A 20,457-nucleotide genomic window follows, 5' to 3' on the forward strand; every position below is an offset into this window, starting at 1 on the left:
GCATAAAAAAGAACTTCGAATGCACCTACCTCACTCATATCAAAACTTTCATCTGCAGCAGAAAGCTGACTATCTGAAATTATGTATTTTTCAGTTCTTAGAAATAATTATTTCTGGAAAATTTTTCATGGATGCTACAACTAGGTATAACTTATTACAGAAAAGGAAGGTAGTATGACCCAAAGCAAATTCAAAAATTTTAAGTTTTGTTTTGCATATTGAATGAAAGAAAAGACAAAGACTTTTTAAAGGGAGTGATTTCCTCTTGGGTATTATGTTTTTTGCTCTAGGGTCATTTGAAAACAATACTGACGAGATTCGCTTTTCTAGTATAGGTATAACAATATTACATTTATAAAAATGTGAGTACTGGTAGCTATAAGATTTGGGACAGATAAATCAACCTGTTCATCTTGAGTTTATACACAGGCAAGAGAACTGAAGCAAAAGGATTATCTTAGGTTTCTGCTGTGCCATTCTAGGATTTTTATAAAATTAAACTAAGTGGGTAAATATAGCCCTCCAGTGGTTCTGTTTTATGCTTACACTGTTAACTTTGGTGCATCTAAGCATTTCTCTAATGTTTACTGATTTTAGGAAACTGAGGAGAATCAGATTTTAATAATGTTAATGGCATAAAGAATATGGGAAAAAATGTAATAGGGATACCTTATTATTCTAACAAAACATGTTCAGGTTGGTTTTCAGGTTGTAATGTGATAATCCAGAATATTTTTATTCTGTACTTTACAATATCAGTGATTGAATTCAGATACTTTAGCAAAGTATACAATGATTACTATCATCAGATAATATTAATTACTCATGTGCATATCAAACTATAGGGGAAATTAACAGATGGTGGAGTTGATCATATTATATCCATGCTATGAAATACATAGCTACTAATAAATTAGACTTTATTAGATTCTGGGTTTATTAACTTGGATATTATAATACAGCCTTACGGGAAAACAAGTTGCATTATATATATACATTTGTACTTATTTTTTTCCCTCATTTTTATTTATAAGAAAAAAGTGGAGGAAACCTGAAACACTTGTATGAATATGTGTATAAGCAGAGAAAAGCCTAAGAAAGGATATGCACCAAACAATACTGGTACCTTTAGGAGAGTGAGATTTGGAAGTAGGAAGGAGACTACTTCTTTATCACTAATATTTAAATTGTTAAGAAAAAAAAAAACAAAAGGAGCCGAAATGGAAAGACTTGAATGGTCAACAGAAAACAGGGACCTTAATCCGAATAGTTTTAGAGGACTAAGGCTGGCTCCTATACTGATTTCCTGAGTTTGTTTATTGTTAAATAGGATGTGTGTGCTTGATAATCTCCTTAGGTAGAAGACTGATGCCCAAATAGGTTAAAATGTATGGTGCTTGGTATTTCTTTTTGTTTTGCTAATAAGCTTTTCCCTTATTCTGGGAATTAAAGTCCTTTCCTCTTTAGCCCAATTAAATTTGTTAAGGGAGGGCCTCTATGAAAAGGCCCTTCTTTGAGGTCTCTAAGTGGAAATGATTGGTCTTAAAAAATCTTTCCTCAGTAGCTCATAAAGCAGTTCATAATTATCGAAGGCTTATTATGAAGGGTGTCTCGGTATCTTCCCTCCAAAATGCTAAGAAATAATTTAGGCAACGGTTCAGACTCTAAAAATGAAGATGGCTCGGTCTTTTCACAGACTGAACACAATATTGTTGCAACTTACTTGATTATGGCAGGTATGGATATTTAAGTAAGTTATCTTTCTTTAGAATGGGTGAAGAAAGGCAGAAGTTTTCAGCATAAGCCATGCATTGTTTCAAGTTCCATATTATTGGCCAACCTTGACAAGTCATTTATCCTGACTTGGCTTGCTTGTTGGTAAATGAGGATGATGATATTCTATTTCTGGGCTGTAAAGATCAAATAAGAGAATGTGGGTGAAAGAATAAGTGAAAGCATTGTTAGTGATGGCCATTGTCACAGGTTATTTTGAATTTTGATAAATAATGTAAGAGCAGTGAAGTGGGGCTGAGAAAAGTTTTCTATGTGATAAATAGTTCTTTTATAAAAATCTATGTATTTGGTTGTTGGATTGTTAAAGTTTTTATTGGAGAAGAGTATGCACCATGGCAAAAATATATTTTTATGTCATTTACTATTCTTATACATAACCCTCATATTTTTGTTCTTGGTGGTAGAATTTAGCTAAGAACTTAAAGGTTCTGGAAAGAAAAAGTCCTAAGAAGACAGAGCAGAGTATATTGTCATTGAGGACAGAGTCTGAAAATTCAGCTTGTTCCAGAATGCTTATTGGAAAACTCTTGAGTTTTGGATTTCATCTTTTAGTATATTTGCAGCTGTGAGCAAGTATCTTCCCTTTTTGTTCTTTCATTTTCTCATCTGTAAAACAAGGATAAGAATAAGTTATCTGTCATGATTGTTATAAGGAGTAAAATTAAGTGACACATTAATGCCATATAGTAGGTGCTGGACAAATATTTGTTTCTTTTTCCCTTTCTTCCCTACACACTCATTGATGTAAACGATTGTTTGCAGAAAAAAAGGGCTGGGGGAATGACAAACTTTTTATCTTTTTAATGTATCATTGAATTGTGTAACTTTTATATTGAGCAATCACTTAATTTTCAACTTTATACTCTAACGAGTTGTAGAAGTAACTCTTATATTGAGTTATTTTTTGGATTGACTTTTATAAAAATTTTCAAACATTCAAAAGTAGAGTGAAAAGTATAACACACCATCCTATACCCAGTTTATAATTGTTTAGTTTCTTCCTTATAATTCAGCGTATTACTTCTAGTACTGGAAATTGAGTTCCTCAGTTAAGTTATGCGATTTTAGTGACGTTATCTCGTTCATTTGAATACCTCTATGATAAGTACTAGACAAGTTCTAGTTTTTTTGTAATTGCAAAAAAGACTGAGAAAATCTCCTAACAATTACATGGAAATACTTTGTATACAAGTGTTTGGTTTAGTTAGTTATTTGTAGATGACCAAAAACAAAACAAAACAAAAAATCCAAAAAACAACCAAAACTATCCTTTTTTGACCTGGTTACAAAATTAGCATGCAGAAAATATTCTATTTAGTTCTTATCTCTGTAACAGTAATAATAATAGTAATCTTACTACTACTGCTACTAATGTTATCATTTGAATACTTGCTATATACCAAGCGCTGTTCTAAAACCTTACACATACAGAATAATTCATCCTTACACTAATTTAGTAAGTTACTCTTCAGTTTTATTTCTCTAGTTTATACAGATGAAGAGCTTAAGAAACTTGTCCAGCACACACATTTACTAAGTAGCTACACCAGGATTTGAACCCAGGCATTTTGGTTCTAGAGCCCTCACATATAAATCCAAGAGTCAGGTTTATCAAGGTATACAATGAGTGTGTGTTGTTTGCTTGTGTTTCTGGTGGATCCACTGAAGGAATCATAGCTGAACTCTTTATGCTTTTGTTCTGCCCCTGTATCAAGCATCTATTTTTCTTTAGATCCCCTAACTTTCCTCCTTTAACAAAACTCACTTAAAGTTGCAAATCAAAACCAAAACTATGAGGAAAGGGTGTAGTGAAAGCATTTATTTCATTCGTTACTTTTACCAAGAGCCTATTTAGATTTTTTATTTTTTATTTAATTTTTAATTTGATCTTTCATTTATAGTTTGGCTCTTATAAACTGTTACAACTTCCAGTGCAACAGACATTTTGTTAATTTAGTGTCCTTGAGCACTCTCCCTTTCCCCAGTTAAGGCTGGGAGGTAAGAGGACATGGTGAATTTGAGGATCTGAAATAAATCATTATGGATGAACTGTAAAATGAAGGGTGAGAGGTTGAAAAAGATGGCTGAGTACCAGACAGTAATGAGCTGTGTAAGTTTTAAAGGTGACAGGGAGTCACTGAAGGGTTTGAAATGGGAGTGACATGATCTGATTTGTGTTTTAGAAATGTGCTATAGTGGTAGCTAAGGGACCACATAGGAGGCCATTGCAGTGATTCTGAGGAGGGAGTAATCGCAGTGGGGACAGAAAAAAGTAGATACATTCAAGAGCCAGAAGGTGGAATTGATGATTGGATGTTGGGATTGTGGGAGAAGGAGAGAAGTATCAAAGATGATGCCTAGGTTTCTTTTTTGAGCCACTGAATAGATGGTGATGCTCTTCATCAGATGGGAACACACCTGGGGAAGAACAGGTTTGAGGCGGGAGAAAAAGTCTCTCAGTTCAGCTTGAGAGGTGTCCAATAAAAAGCTGGACACATGGGTTTGAGTGTCCGGAGGCTGAAAAATATCAGGGTATAGCCTTGGGTATGAAGAAATCACTCAGAGTATGTGTTAAATGTGAAAAGAAAGGGATCTAGGACAGAAGGTTGGACAATGCACATATTTAATAAGACATAGGTGGAGAAAGAAAGGCCAGGAAGTAGATCAAGAAGGGTCTGTCGAAGAGATTGCACAGAAGTCACGGAAGACAAGAAGGAAAATGTTTCAAGAGTGAAGGAGAAGTCAACATCAAGTGCTACTTAGTGTTTAGACTGACTGTGAAATGGGACTTAACTAAAATCTAACAACTAGGTGATCTATTATATACTTATTAGAAGACCTACAGCTGTGGAAACAAGGCAGTGTGCTTGGTACAGCTGCAGAGAGAATAGAGAAAAGGGCTAAACTGTTTAGTTCATAACCCCCATTATTTCTAAGACTCCCAGAATTATAGTTCCTTTATTCTGGTTGCGTACTTGGTAGGCAGCAATTTACTGCACTGTTTTTATCTAACTTTAAAAAGTCATTGAATTTGTAGCTAGCCCAGAAAGAGTCTTCATTTCATTAAATTCTTCGGAGTATATCTTGTATACATGCTACAATCCTAGATGCTAAAAATAGGGCCAAAGAATCATCAAATTTGCTGTCATTGTGTGCTAATTATCTTGAAGGAATGATAGAAATTAAGCAATATGGGTTTTAGTTGTAGCCCACTTATTAAATAAATCTGCTGTATGTCACGTATTCAAAAACCACAGAAATCATGAGGAGCCTGAAATCCACATGAAAAGACAAGGAAAAGTAACAGTTAAATTATATAGTGTTACATAAGACTAAGTTAATCATAAGCAAGTAGTTCGGAAATTTAGGGAGGAGAGGATAGTGTGGGTAGGATAAGGCTTAGGGGCTTGAACTGAAGTTTGAAGGATGGATGGCATTTGGATAGGAAAAGAGAAGGAGCAGGGTGCTCCAAGTGGGAGAAATATGAGTCAAGCATGGTGTATCTGGGGAAAAACTAGAATGGAGAGTTCACTTGACAAGTGTAGAAATTTGCTTCTAGAGAGTGACAACAGATGAGGCAAAGAGCCTGGGACATTTGGATTGTTATCCCACAGCCAGCGGGAAATACTACAAGTTTTCAGGAGGAGAAGAGCCATGGTTAAGTCTATGTTATGGCAAGCTGATTCTGCCAGAAGCAAGGAGGGGAAAAGAACAGGAATCAGGAAGGTTAGTTTAACAGGCTAAGGCAGAAGTTCTGACTGAAGTGCCAAGATATGTTAAAAGTTTTTACTGAGCTGATGTTGTATGTTGGTGCTTGGAAACTGTCCCTCTCTGACAATAGTTGGGGATTGATCACCAAGTAATTCTTTTCTTGATGGGGAACTCAACTCTATTCCTGCTTGTTGCACAACCCTCCTTTAGTCTCTAACAATCCAGTAATGATTCTAGCTTCTTGGCTGAAATCTACTCACACCCCACCCCCTCACACCCCTTTAGGATCTAGTATGCCCATATCTGGCTTATGCCCTTTACAGCATGTAGGGGATGTTGAACATGCACATCCAGTACACTCAACAGTATTTATCAGTGTAAAATAAAACAGTGGCATTCTGGTTAATAAATTTAGTTATCTGTCTACCTCAGTGCAACCAATCTGGGGCACTGACAACACTGAGGTTCTGGAAACTTGATTTCCAGAAACTTGATTAAGGTGGTATCAGCTGTGAGGCTTCTCTATGGACCAAAAAGCTGGCTCAACTTCCTCTCTGGATAGTCAAGTCTTGTAATATGCATTCTTCTATTGGGGTAGTGTGTGTGTGTGTGTGCATGTGTGTGTGTGTGTGTGTGTGTGTTGGAATGACAAATTTGGACATGTTGAGTTTCAAGAAATACTGGAATAGTCATATGAGCTTACATATGGTAGATGCTTAGTAAACGACAATGAGTTCAATGAAAAAAAGAAGATATGGAACTGGAGCTTGTGTCATGGCTGAAAATAGTGACAAAAGTGCTGTGAGGATAGAATGATAATTGAAGCTTGAGACAGGCAACTATCGAAAAAGAAGAGCCCCAGGCCCCAGGAAGGAAGAGGAGGAAGTTAAGCTGACAAAAAGAGGGCATGGTCAGTCATACATTTGTCCTAAAAATCAGTAGGAATGGTATGAAAGCCAATGAAGGAGTTTCAAGGACAGAACACTCAATAGCAATGACATTAAAACCAACGTTCAGTGCTGCCTTGTGCAATTACCAGATTCTTTGTGTTTTAATTTTCTCATTTCTATTTCACAGAAGGGATGTGAAGATGTTACATACAGTTTTAAGAACAGCAGGAGCTCTTCAAATAAGTGAACTAAAATAGATCTGTTATGTTTTTAAAGGGGCTTAAATATTTAGAGTCTACTTTGAAACATTCAAATTAAACAAAATGCGTCATATTTTTGTGTGTGTTCTCAGGTATGATAAGTATTATCAGCAACATAATAGTTCTGGGCATCTTCATTAAGTACAAGGAACTTCGGACACCCACAAATGCAATTATTATTAACCTGGCTGTTACTGATATAGGGGTCAGTAGCATTGGCTATCCCATGTCTGCTGCCTCAGATCTGTATGGAAGTTGGAAATTTGGATACGCAGGCTGTCAGGTATTGGAGATCATTGGAATGAAAGCAAAATAAATAGATCAAATAAATGTAAATTTAAATGTCTAAAATGAATCCCAAGAGTTTAAATTGAATATTGTAGAATAATAGATACAGTGCTTTTATGGAAAACAACAGAAGTGACTAGGAATATATTCTTTAATAAGAGAAATTAAATCACCAACCATTGTTATATTTTCAAAATTCTCCCAACTCAAAGGAAGAAACAAACAAAATAACTAGCATTCAACTAAAGGAGAAGAGTGCTGATTTGCATATTCAAATAAATATTTGCATATTGCAAATTTAAAAAAATACCCTGCTTTCATTTGAAACAATAAAGTAGTGATTTAATCACAATATTATGGAAGATAGTTAAGCTACCATGTTGTTGAATTTTTTCCTATAGAAAGTCCTCCATGAGAATTGTTACTAAATGTATTTGTTATTTTTTAGTAAAAAGGAAATGAGTTAATATTAATTTGCCTTAAGACAGTAAGCAAGTATTACTTTTGGCCTAATTCTTTTAGCAGTTTACTATCATAAGCTAAAAACTGTAGAGAATAAAATGAAAGTAGTAGTGAATACTGAGTAACCACGTAAGTACCAACCAGTTTTGTTAAATCTTAATGTTTTGCAATCTGTGCTTCAGATTGTTTTTCTTTTTAAAGATATAAAACTATACAGATAATGATGAAGGCCACCACATGCCATCTTCAATCTTATTCCTCCCATGAATGTTTTTCTCTCTAATGTATGTGCACATAAACCAGATACTGTCTGAATACTTCAGGTTTTGTGTAAATGATATCATATTGTTTGCATTATGCGATTTCCTTTCATTGTTAGATATTATGTTTTTGAGGTTTATCCATGTTGATGGATATGACTGTAAGTCATTCATTTTAACTGCTATATAATATTCCATTTTGTGAACATAGAAAGCCCAATGTACATTTTCATTTTACTCTTAATTGGACCTTTGTTGCCATTTTTTTTCTTTTCCTTTTTTTTTTTTTTTTGAGATGGAGTCACGCTCTGTTGCCCAGGCTGGAGTGCAGTGGCATGATCTCTGCTCACTGCAAGCTCTGCCTTCCGGGTTCACACCATTATCCTGCCTCAGCCTCCCGAGTAGCTGGGACTACAGGTGCCCGCCACCAAGCCTGGCTAATTTTTTTTTGTATTTTTTTTTTTTAGTAATGACGGAGTTTCATCGTGTTAGCCAGGATGGTCTCGATCTCCTGACCTCATGATCCGCCCACCTCGGCCTCCCAAAATGCTGGGATTACAGGCGTGAGCCACTGCGCCCGGCCCCCCAATTTTTTTTTTCTGTCACAGACAAGGCTTCAATAAATGTTCTTACATATGTCTCCTTCTGCAATATGTGAGTTTCTTTAGCCACATTGCTTAGGAATGGAATGGTTAAGTTGTAGAGAATGTTCATCTTCAACTTTATCAGAAGTAGCCAAATTGCTGTCCAAAATAGTTATTCAAATTATGAGAACATCTATTACTCCACATTCTCCTTAACATTTGGGATTGTCAGACTTTTAAATTTTCATTTTCTTGAGTGTGAAATGCCATCTTATAATCAGTATTTCTTTGAATATTTATTGTGGTTGTATGTCTTATGTTATAAACATTCAAATGCTAATGGGCTTGTGTGAATACCCCGTTCATCATCTGGCCATTTTTCTATTGAGTTTGTCTTTTCCTCCTGTTGAATTGCCCATCTTCTGAATACTAGTCTTTTGCTGGTTTGTGGTTGTTCTGCACTCTGTTCATAGAGTGTTGTAAAGAAATTTCACTGTAAGTCTTAAAATTTTCAAAAAAGTCCATTTTAGTTAATGAAATTACAAACTACTTTCCATAAATTCTTTTATTAAACCAGTTATAATTTGACAATGAAGATGTATTTTAAAGTAGTAAAGTAAAAAACCTTTAGTATATTTGAGATATATTCTAACAATGGACAAAAATTTAATGTTTCTTGGGAGGGTGTTTAGAATGGTAAAGTCTTTTCAATTTTGGTTTTCAGGTTTATGCTGGATTGAATATTTTTTTTGGAATGGCAAGCATTGGATTACTCACGGTCGTGGCTGTGGACCGATACCTGACCATCTGCCTTCCTGACGTAGGTACAACACTTTTCTCAGCTTTCTTAATGAGTCCATTTCTTGACTAATGGCCACTCAATATATATATATACGCTAAAATATAAACCTAATGGTTTGTAGTTAGGGTCAGTTTTATTTCTCTGGCAATAATTGTTCAAATGTTTCAATGGCTTCTTATTGTACTTAGAATAAAATCCAAATTTCATAAGGCTATTCACACTTTGAGGTACGGTCCAAGCCCAAAGTGAGGTTTTCATACCTGCTGTTTTGCTAGGTTTGGAAAGCTACTCTTCCTGCTTATCCTCTGGCTGATTCTTTTCTCATTTAGGTTTCAGCTTAAATGTCTTTTTTTTTCCAGAATGTGAACTTATGTAGATAGGCTTAGTAAAAGGGATAATATTTTTGTTACTTTTATTTGGTGTTGCACTCATGTTTTGGCTCCTAAGGCCAACCAAAGTGCTCTGTAAAGAATCTACTTGATAACACTTACAAATCAAGCAAGTTTAAAAAAGTGAGTCCCATTAATGGCAAATGTTGCTAATATTTCCTATGCTTGATAATAGGGAGAAGAATGACCACCAACACTTACATCGGCTTGATTCTGGGAGCCTGGATCAATGGCCTGTTTTGGGCTTTGATGCCTATCATAGGGTGGGCTAGTTATGCCCCAGATCCTACTGGTGCTACGTGTACTATAAACTGGAGGAAAAATGATAGGTAAGAGACAAGTTTACACTTTATAATCAATTGCTTCTAATGTAGACATTTTCTCACCCTTTCAAATTTAAGCTCAGATCATGTGTTCCTCATACAGAAGGTGGCGAAGCGCTTCCCTGGTAGTGATGATGTGATTCTCAGTTCAAAGACGGAATTGAGAAAAGTGACTTATGCTTGTTTGCAAGTAAAGGTCATCCAGCTCCCTTTGTCTCCTTTACCCCATTCCTTCCTCCCTCCCTCCCCTGTGTTCTCTCTTAAGGCAGCAATGCAGGGTACCAATCACCCTTCCAATATTTGCACATTTCAAAGGTAGGATCATGAGCAGGAAAAGGGTTAGTGAAGCTAGACAGTGTGTGCAGTTCTGGCAAAAGCCCAGGCTGCCTCCCTGCTGTCTTTTCAAGATGGTCTGGTGTTCAAGCACATTCTGAGAACTGCGTAGCAAAAGTACAGTCACTGCAAAGATTTGCCGGCTAGTTAGTGAGGCTTCTTTATATTTTCCGGGAACAAGATAATAATTTAGTTCATTAGAGGAAATGAAGGATGACATAAACATGAACAGAAAATTTCTAGATCTCAAACCCGATCTAAATTTTTTTCTGTAGATTCAAAAAGTAAAGGCTGGGCACAGTGGTTCATGCCTGTAATCCCAGCACTTTGTGAGGCTGGGGCAGGAAGATCACTTCAGCCCAGGAGTTTGAGACCAGCCTGGGCAACATATTGAGACCCTGTCTCTACAAAAAAAAAAAAAAAAAAAAAGCAGAGGGTGGTGCGGGGGGTGGGAAATTAGCTGGCTGTGGTGGTGTATGCCTGTGGTCTCAGCTACTCGGTTGGCTAAAATGGAGATTGGCTTGGGCTGGGGAGTTCAAGGCTACAGTGAGACGTGATTGCACCGCTGCACTCCAGCCTGGATGACAGAGCAAGATTATGTCTTGAAAAGAATTAAAAGTAAATAATTTAGGCTTTATAGCCCAGATGTTCTCTATCACAGCTCTTCAACTCTGTCATCGTCCTGTAAAAGCAGCCATAGCCAGTATGTAAATGAGGGTACATGGCTGTGTTCCAATAAAACTTTATTTACAAAGATGAGTGATAGGCTGAAATAGGCCTACAGTCCATAGTTTGCCAATTCCGGGCCTAAATGAACTAAAAGTCAAATATACTTCTAAAACTATTTAGCAATATAATGACTACCAGTATTGTTTTTAATAATTATCTCCTCTTTCTCCTTCCCCCACTTAGGACATTAAATGAGCAATCATGATTGCCTTTTCTTATTTTCAGATCTTTTGTGTCTTACACCGTGACAGTTATTGCGATAAATTTTATTGTGCCCTTGACAGTGATGTTTTACTGCTATTACCATGTCACGCTATCCATTAAACATCACACTACCAGTGACTGCACTGAGTCCCTCAACAGAGACTGGTCAGATCAGATAGATGTAACAAAGGTAAGAGATCAAAATCCTTGAAAAATTGTTGTCATGGAGCTTTTACCCACTCATAGTTGAAAGAGTCCCTGGGACCACCGCAGTCTTCTCTCCCTCATCTCCAATTCTCACCCCCCAGCTCTTTCTTTTGTGTTTGCCTCCTCATTTCTTTTTTTGCTTTTATTTTTGTTTTTTGCTTTTGTTTTTTGAAATGGAATTTCACTCTTATCGTCCAGGCTGGAGTGCAATGGCACGATCTCGGCTCACTGCAACCTCCGCCTCCCAGGTTCAAGTGATTCTCCTGCCTCAGCCTCCCCAGTAGCTGGGATTACAGGCACCCGCTGCCACACTTGGCTAATTTTTTTTGTATTTTTAGTAGAGATGGGGTTTCACCATGTTGGGCCAGGCTGGTCTTGATCTCTTGACCTCAGGTGATCCACCTGCCTTGGCCTCCCAAAGTGCTGGGATTACAGGTGTGAGCCAATGCGCCTGGCCACTTGCCTTCTTATTTCTGAATGATATGCTGTTTGCTCTTTTGGATATTTTTGTTGGTCATCATCTCTCGATTTCCTACTATGGATGATGAGGATTTATTCTCTTATACCACCCACCTGCCCAACTCCTCCTCCACACCTTTCTCTCTCCTTACCTGTCAGTATAATGTTAACAATATTTGGTTAGATAAAGAGGCTCTTTCTCTGCTCTCAGTATGTTTAAACACACCACAGATGTGATGAACCTTATCCTCTTCTTGGAGCCATCCTCCTGGTTCCCTGGGGCCTCTTGCTCTGCTTTGAACTGATTGCTCCTGAGGACCACTGCTCAGAAAGCCAACATCCTCAGGCCTCCCTTCATCACCAGCTCAGGATGCTTTTGCCTCCTTCCAGGGTCAAATCCCCTGTTTTCTGGAATGCTTGTCTTCCTTTTTTTTTTCTTAGTTTATTTCCTCTGATTTGGTGGAGCACATTCTTCAATTAATTCCTGAGGTTATGGGAGAGGTAAATTTTTTAAGACTTTGCATGACTGAAAATGTCTTAATTTTACTATCATGTTTGACTGATTGTTTGCCTGGTCTAGAATTCTAGGTGCAAAAGTAATATTCAAAGAGTTTTGAAGGCATTGCTCTACAGTCTCCTAGCTTCCAGCATTGCTGCTACAAAGGCTGATGGCATTCTGGTGGTTGATGCTCTGTGGTGATCTGTGGGTTCTCTCTGGAAGCTTATAGGATCTTCTCTATGTCTCTAGTTTTCTGAAAATGTATACTGATGCACCTTGGTATGAGTATTTATCCAGTGCTGGGTACTTGGTGAGTACTTTCAGTGTGGAGACTCCAGTCTTCCTCTTCTAGGAGATTTCTAGTATCATTTCTCTGATTATTTCAGTCCCTCTGTTTTTTCTTTTCTTCTCTTTCCCTGGAATTCCTTTTATTTAGATATTTAATCTGCTAGATTTACCTTCTAATTTTCTTAAATTTTCTCTCCTATATTGTCTATTTTTGTTTGTTTCTTTTGTGGTTGTTGTTTGTTTCTTTTTGTTTCTACTTTCTGGGAGATTTGCTTAACCATATCTAGGTCTAGGATAAGGGTGAGGATAGTGAAGGTCAACCCTTGGGTGCAAAATTCAAGCAAGCACCAAAAAACTCATTAATAAAAAAAAGTGGTTTAATGTAGTACTTAAAAAACAATATTAATGTAAAAATTATGTTGAACAAAATAGAAATTTTAAATAAAAACAGGATCCGACCCTGCACTGATATAATTCACCTGATTCACCTCCCCCTGTTCCCAGCCTGATAATATCATACAACCTTTCTGTAACATTTTTAACATTCTACTCTCACTTTTACAGATAGGAGAAAAACCATTTTTTTAAAATTTCCAACATTTATTTTAAGTTCAGGGGTACATGTGCACGATGTGTAGGTTTGTTACATAGGTAAACGTGTGCCATGGTGGTTTGCTGCACAGACTATCCAGGTATTAAGCCCAGCATCCATTAGCTGTTCTTTCTGATCCTCTCCCTCCTCCCTCCCTCTACCCTTCAACAAGCCCCATTGTGTGTTGCTTCCACTGTGTGTCCATGTGTTCTCATCATTTAGCTCCCACTTATAAGTGAGAACATACGGTATTTGGTTTTCTTTTCCTGCATTAGTTTGCTAAAGATAATGGCCTCCAGCTCCATCGATGTCCCTGCAAAGGACATGATCTCATTCCTTTATGGCTGCATGGTATTCCATGGTGTATATGTACCACATTTTCTTTATCCAGTCTATCATTGATGAGAATTTAGGTTAATTCCATGTCATGTCCATGATTGCTATTGTGAATAGTGCTGCAATAAACATACATGTGCATGTGTCTTTATAATAGAATGATTTATATTCCTTTGGGTATATACTCAGTAAAAGAATTGGTGGGACAAATGGTATCTCTGTCTCTAGGTCTTTAAGGAATTGCCACACACAATCTTCCACAATGGTTGAACTAAGTTATACTCCCATCAAGAGTGTAAAAGTGTTTTTTTCCCACAACCTCACCAGCATCTGTTATTTTTTGACTTTTTATTAGCAGCCATTCTGACTGGTATGAGATTGTATCTCATTGTGGTTTTGATTTGCATTTATCTCATGATCAGTGATGAGCTTTTTTTTTTTCATGTTTCTTGGCCACATGTATGTCTTCTTTTGAGAAATGCCTGTTCATGTCCCTTGCCCACTTTTTAATGGGGTTGCTTGTTTTTGTCTTATAAATTTGTTTAAGTTCCTTGTAGATGCTGGATATTAGACCTTTGTCAGATGCACAGATTGCAAAAATTTTCTCCCATTCTGTAGGTTGTCTGTTTACTCTGTTTATAGTTTCTTTTGCTGTGTAGAAGCTCTTTAGTTTAATTAGATCCTATTTGTCAACTTTTGCTTCTGTTGCAATTGCTTTTGGCATCTTCATCATGAAATCTTTGCCTGTGCCTATGTCCTGAATGGTATTGCCTGGGTTCTCTTCTAGAGTTAAAAACCATTTTTATTGATAAAACAGCTATTTTATACTCTATTCTCTCCTTGTTTTATGGATGTATATCTCCTGTTATTTCTGTGATATTATGTATATATTTATACTTCCTTCTGTTTACCACATATTTTTGTTTCCCCTGAGTTCTTGCACTGTTTTTTTTTTTCTTTGCCTGTCAATGTAAAAGTTTTATTAATGTCTGGTGGTCAATGATTGTCCCTTCATACTTAAGAGTGATGCGTTAAAAATGTTGATTGTAAGCATGGAGATGCTCATTAGCAAGATGTTTCTTTTGGGGGAATTTCTAATTGTCTCTGTAGTTATTATTACTATTATGACCACCATCATCATTATTATTATTTGCTCTCACTGTGATTATCTGCTAATCAAAAAAATTTTTTTTTCTAACTTCCAAACTCAATCTGGAAACAAATACAATCCTATCTTGAGCTCAGTGAATTCTAGCACAGGCCATTTCTGCTGGATATATATTACACGTGATGCAGATAATTTTGTAAAGGAGCTCTCTTGTATCTTGTTTAAATGGAAAAATTATATTTTTCATGTTGCTCCCTCCTGATTGCCTGCTAAAATGATGGGATGGAGGTTTGGGGGAATTTCTAACTGTCTAGGTAACTGTATCTTTAGGTATTTTATTCTGGGCAGATCAGTTCCTTTCATGTTCCTGGGTGGGAGGTACAAGTCTATCTCCAAGTTTTTTCACACTCAGTGCAGGGAGGGGGCAGCACACAGGTACCCATCTTTTCAATACAGTACTGAAGTGCTTAGCTGAACCTGGTGTCCCTGTGTTCTGAGTTTCCCAAATTAGCCTTCTTTTTTCTTTATACTGAGCCTCTGGAAGTCTTCTAGGGAGAGGAAGGGGAAGTTACTGAGTAGACTGAGTGGACAGGGGTAAAGATTTGGAAGTCTACTTTCTTTGTAGATTTCAACCAGTTCTATTTTGAGCTCCATGTGCACCCCCACATCTAGAGTTTTCTGGTACCCTTTGTTACTAGAATTTCTGTAGCTCTGTAGTATGGATTGGTCTGTATCTGGTTTTCCCTCATAGTTGGCTCTTTTTAACGTTTATTTATTTACTTATTTATAAAATTATTCTCATGTTTCTTACATAATTTGCCACTTATCCAATGGTCATTGTTTCCACTAAAAATATGTATTATCTAATCTCTGATTCTCTGTCCTTATGGGTTTATGTCTTCTTTAACCTCTGTTCCATAATTTTAGCAGGCAATCTAGGGAAGCAATATAAAAATATAATTTTTCCATTTAAACAAGATGCAAGAGATCTCCTTTACAAAATTGTCTGCATTGTGTGTAACATATATCCAGCAGAAATGGCCTGTGTTAGAATTCACTGAGCTCAAGATAGGATTGTATTTGTTTCCAGATTGAGTTTAGAAAGTTAGAAAGTTACTTTTGTTAATTTAGCAGATAATCCCAGTAAGAGCAAATAATAATGATGGTGATAATAATAATAATAGCCATGCCAGGAGTTCATAGCATAATGATGTGAAGTGGGGTGGGGTGGGTTTTTATCTGTCTTTCATCAAAGTCAGCTTTTATACTCTCCCCTAGCATGCAGAAAGAAAGAGGGCATTCCTTATGTGTGTGTACCATTCTTAAAAGCAATGTTATATATTCTTGATATACCCATTTCACAAGGTCTTATTATCATAGAGGACTTCAGGCACTTGAAAAAAGAACATTGAAGGCAAAAAAAAAAAACTCAACTATTTCCTTTATGTCATCAAAAACATAAACATATTCAAATTCCAACCTAGATAGATTTTTACCCAACTTTAGATATATTAATATTTAAATATTTTAGGTATTGGGCTTGGTGAATATTTATTTCTTTTCAGATGTCTGTGATCATGATCTGCATGTTTCTGGTGGCATGGTCCCCTTATTCCATCGTGTGCTTATGGGCTTCTTTTGGTGACCCAAAGAAGATTCCTCCCCCCATGGCCATCATAGCTCCACTGTTTGCAAAATCTTCTACATTCTATAACCCCTGCATTTATGTGGTTGCTAATAAAAAGTAAGTAATGTCTAAAATGCTTGCAATACAAAATAAAACTGATATAAAAAGAATGTTAAGACTTCTTGGGAGAGAAGTGACAGAAACCCACTTCAATCTAGCATAAAGGTCATTTGCCTCATGTGACTGGAGCAGCATCTAGGACCTTAAATGCTTAGAGCTCCAGATTTGTTACAGACTCTTCCCACACAGTGGCAGAGATGATTGTGGGCAACCCCAGACCCAAGTTCTACCAGCTAAGCATCCCCAAATGCCAACTGCATCTCAGATGGCTCTCTGGCAGAAAAGAGCCTGGGATATCAGTGGTCAGCTTAGTTCAAATGGTTACCCCCACCCCAAATACATGGAATAGTGGTTTCCAAAGAAAAGAGGGATTCTATAACTGGAAAATGGACAAGGCAACATTGGGCTCACTTGGTGGGTAGCACAGATGTATATTTACAAGAAATAAGACATATCATTCAAATGCAAGGGAAAAGTTTAGTCCCAACATAAAAGGCATCTGGATACTAGAGAATTCTTACCTCCTCTCTTTTTTGGGTTTCTTAGCAAAATGTTCCTTTTCTGCCTCCTCAGTGAAGTTTAGACGGAGTCTCTCTCTGTCACCCAGGCTGGAGTGCAGTGGTGTGATCTCAGCTCACTGCAACCTCTGCCTCCGGGTTCAAGCAATTCCCTGCCTCAGCCTCCCGAGTAGCTGGGATTACAGGTGCCCGCCACCACGCCTGGCTAATTTGTGTATTTTTAGTAGAGACGGGGTTTCACCATCTTGGCCAGGCTCGTCTTGAACTCCTGACCTCGTGATCCGCCCGCCTCGGCCTCCCAAAGCACTGGGATTACAGGCGTGAGCCACCGCGTCCAGCCGAGGTCAGGTAATTTTATCCTGGAATGGCAATGTTTGGAAAAGCAGCTTTAGCTACAGGTATGTGAAGAAACATAAAATTTTACAGACCAAACAGACCACATAAGAAGAATGAAGAACACATTTTAAATTCAGAATCTGCTGGTAGTTCTTTTGGAAAATTCTTGCTAGGAAGAACAGATGGATGAAATACACATTGTTAGTTCAAATAAACAACTCATGGCACTTGACATTAGTAGCGTCCTTTTAAATACATATAATTATTTACTTTTATTAGATGTCTTCAATCTATAGAATCAACAGTGCAAAACTGACCTTTAACTGTACCATATACCTTATATATTTATAAAGTTTCTCAACAGGAAATCTATAGAATCAATAGTGCAAAATGGGCTTTAACTGTACCATATACTTTATATATTTATAAAGGTTCTCAACAGGACATGTTAAAGTTGGAGGCAGAAATTTATCCAGAGATGTAAATTGGCAGTAGTGGCATCTTAGCCATATTTGAAAATGCTTTAGAAGTTCCAAATCATTATGGGTTAATGCCAGATTTTCCTTTTTTTATCGTAGGTTTCGGAGGGCAATGCTTGCCATGTTCAAATGTCAGACTCACCAAACAATGCCTGTGACAAGTATTTTACCCATGGATGTATCTCAAAACCCATTGGCTTCTGGAAGAATCTGAAATAAGAGAAAAGGACACACTATCAAAACACTTTAGTTTTTTGACAATGCTTTTCTTTTAAATATGAGCCCATTTAGACCAAGTGCAGACATGGATCATTGTCCTATGAGAGTGTAAGCTCCTCAAGCACAGCTCATGCTTCTGTTTGTGCACTCTGGCTGCTGTAGTGTATGCTTCTCTGTGTCCTGATATGTCAACTTATTGCTCATCTCCTTTGATGAATTAGGCATCAGAGGTTAAGGTCCCCTTTCTTTCTCCCTATTATGGCATGCATTACACTGTACTGATGACCTTTAACTTGCCTGGCTCCTCCATTAGAATAAAAGCAGTCACTAATTTAATGTTAGAATAAATGAATAATTCTAGATAATTACTGAAATGAGTTGTTGGATGTTCCCAGTTAGAATAAAAAGCATTTTTTGCATTTCAACATTTTAACATTTAAATCAATTAACTGATGTTATTAAAAATAAATGAACATTAAACATGATTGTTTCTAAATAAAATGTTAAGTCAATGCATATATATTATATAGCATTATAACCCCTGTGCATATTTTGATGTTTTCTGTAATTTTGATTACCATTTTTCTGCATATATGTTCCATATATTTGCCAACAGAGTTAACTTCAATCAGAGTGGAGATTTTTATGTGTTTGTTCTTTGATGTATCCTTAGCACATATACCCAATTCTGTCTGGCATGTAATAGGCACTCAATAAATATTTTTTCAATGTCAAATGAATTTGTAGACTCACATATTTGTCATTCTAAATGACTGTTAAGCATAATACAATATACCATTGTTTAAATAGTAGACATTTAAATTGCTTTCCAGTTTTTAGTTTCATGGATATACCACTGAAAATATTTCAGTGCAAAGATATTTTTTCTTTGGGAGAAGTTATTCTATTTGAGTGTTTCTTTTCAGACTAGAAATACTGGATACAAATACAAAAAACACTATTATTTTTGCTAGCTTGCTTTATGGAAAGATTGAATTAGTTTTCACTGATACTGGCAGTGTCTAAGTGAGCTTTTCACTGCATATTCCTGCTAATAGTGCTGTATATATTTAAATTATGAGTTATATACTCTAACTTAAAGTCATTTTATTTCACATTTCTTTAACTGCTAGTGAGGCTGTGTATCTTTGCATATTGTATTTTTTAATCTCTATTTTTTCTTCCTATAAATTGTCTCTTTAGCACCTTTGGCTACATATTAAGTAAAATACAGGTATTAGTTTTATGTGTACAGTCTTCTACGTATATGGAAAGGTAAACTGTCATAGTAATCTACCTTATCTCCTAACTTTCTGACTTTCCCACTGCAATCAATTCGTACAATACAACCTCAATCAATACAATTTCATAGCTAATCTTTTAAAAATAAAATTCCAATGCCCAAATTCTTTGGCTAAAAACCTTCACTCACCCACCAAGTAAGTATAAACCCCTCAGCTGGATTTTCAAGGCCCTCTTTAACATACTTCAAGAGGGACTTTTCAGCTTTTTGTCTCTCTTCATGGCCAAATTAAAATGTCTAGTGTTCCGAGAGAGCTCTGAATGCTTTGTGTCACTAGCTTTTTGCTCATCCTGTCTATCATAGCCGAGCCTTTTTACAGGGAAAGCATAGGAAATCTGCACCCAAAGTCCCAGAGCCATTAAAAGTCCAGGACAACTTCTGTAATAATGTCTAGAAAAATGGACTCAGAGTCCAATTTGCAAGGCTGTGAACTCATTTCCAGCGATAAGCAAGAAGCAACTTTGCCTCAAATATAAAGGACTTCAACAGTGTGCAGTAATTATAGTTCAATGCTATATTATTTATTTTTTAATTTGCTTATATGATAAAACTAGGAAGACCTGGCTTTGGTTACATAGTTCCCTCTGACCTCTTAGTTTGCTAATTTCTGATGTTTTTATCTTTAAACAGCGTTTCTATGCTCAATTTGGCACGTCTTGCTTCCATGTAAGTCATAACATCCATGAAATTAATGATTCAAAAACCCTTGGTCACTTGGCGATCAGAGCTTTACCCAGCCTATTTCTTTTTCCTCTTGTGCTCAAAAACTCGAGGCCACCACCTCTCACTGCATCTCCAGCACTGGGAAACCTTAGGGTTGTTTTTAAATCCCTTCTTCATCCTTACATCTAATCAATCATTTCTCTCTCCTGGGTGTTTCCTGAAGCTGCATTATCCTAACGATTACCAGTACGGCAGTCAAGGCTGTAGCCTAATGGCTGCTCACCTGGACTATAACCACAGACATCCACCTGAAGCCTCCTCCTTTCTTCTTGCTTGCTCTGTCTAGAAGCCTCCTCCTTTCTTCTTGCTTGCTCTGTCTAAACCTTTTCTCCACACAGCCGCCAGAGAATTCTTCCTGAAAGGATAAGCTGATATGCCACTCCCAAGCCTAACTTTTATTGCTCCCATTGCATGTAGGCTGAGAGTAAGCTCTCCATAGGGAATCTAAGGGTTTCCTTGATAACTTCATCCCCACTTATCTCTCCAGCTTTATCTTTTTTAACTTCCTGCCTCAAAATCTTATGCCTGAGCAACAAGAAGTGCTTGAAATTCTCTGAGGACAATACACTATTTCTCACTTCCCTCCCTTTGTTCCCACTATTCCCTTTGCTTGC

The 20,457-nt window shown here is 36.9% G+C and overlaps 1 protein-coding gene across 1 annotated transcript; it reads left to right on the forward strand.

Moving 5' to 3' along the window:
• Positions 1-1,566: 1,566 nt before the first annotated feature.
• On the forward strand, positions 1,567-18,557 carry RRH (retinal pigment epithelium-derived rhodopsin homolog). The gene is made up of 7 exons (XM_004040277.5): positions 1,567-1,736; positions 6,748-6,938; positions 8,974-9,073; positions 9,616-9,769; positions 11,051-11,219; positions 16,084-16,262; positions 17,698-18,557. The coding sequence occupies exons 1-7, from the start codon at positions 1,631-1,633 to the stop codon at positions 17,810-17,812; spliced, it is 1,014 nt and encodes a 337-aa protein (XP_004040325.1). The 5' UTR covers positions 1,567-1,630; the 3' UTR covers positions 17,813-18,557.
• Positions 18,558-20,457: the final 1,900 nt, after the last annotated feature.

Source organism: Gorilla gorilla, chromosome 3 (assembly GCF_029281585.2).
Source record: "Gorilla gorilla gorilla isolate KB3781 chromosome 3, NHGRI_mGorGor1-v2.1_pri, whole genome shotgun sequence".
NCBI classification, from domain to species: domain Eukaryota; kingdom Metazoa; phylum Chordata; class Mammalia; order Primates; family Hominidae; genus Gorilla; species Gorilla gorilla.

What these genes read in the sequence shown, in the direction of transcription:
- RRH (XM_004040277.5), top strand. Translation starts at nt 1,631, where the DNA reads ATGCTAAGAAATAATTTAGGCAACGGTTCAGACTCTAAAAATGAAGAT. An exon ending in AACTTACTTGATTATGGCAG is followed by an intron (nt 1,737 to 6,747) that starts GTATGGATATTT and finishes GTGTGTTCTCAG; the next exon opens with GTATGATAAGTATTATCAGC. An exon ending in ATCAGATAGATGTAACAAAG is followed by an intron (nt 11,220 to 16,083) that starts GTAAGAGATCAA and finishes ATTTCTTTTCAG; the next exon opens with ATGTCTGTGATCATGATCTG.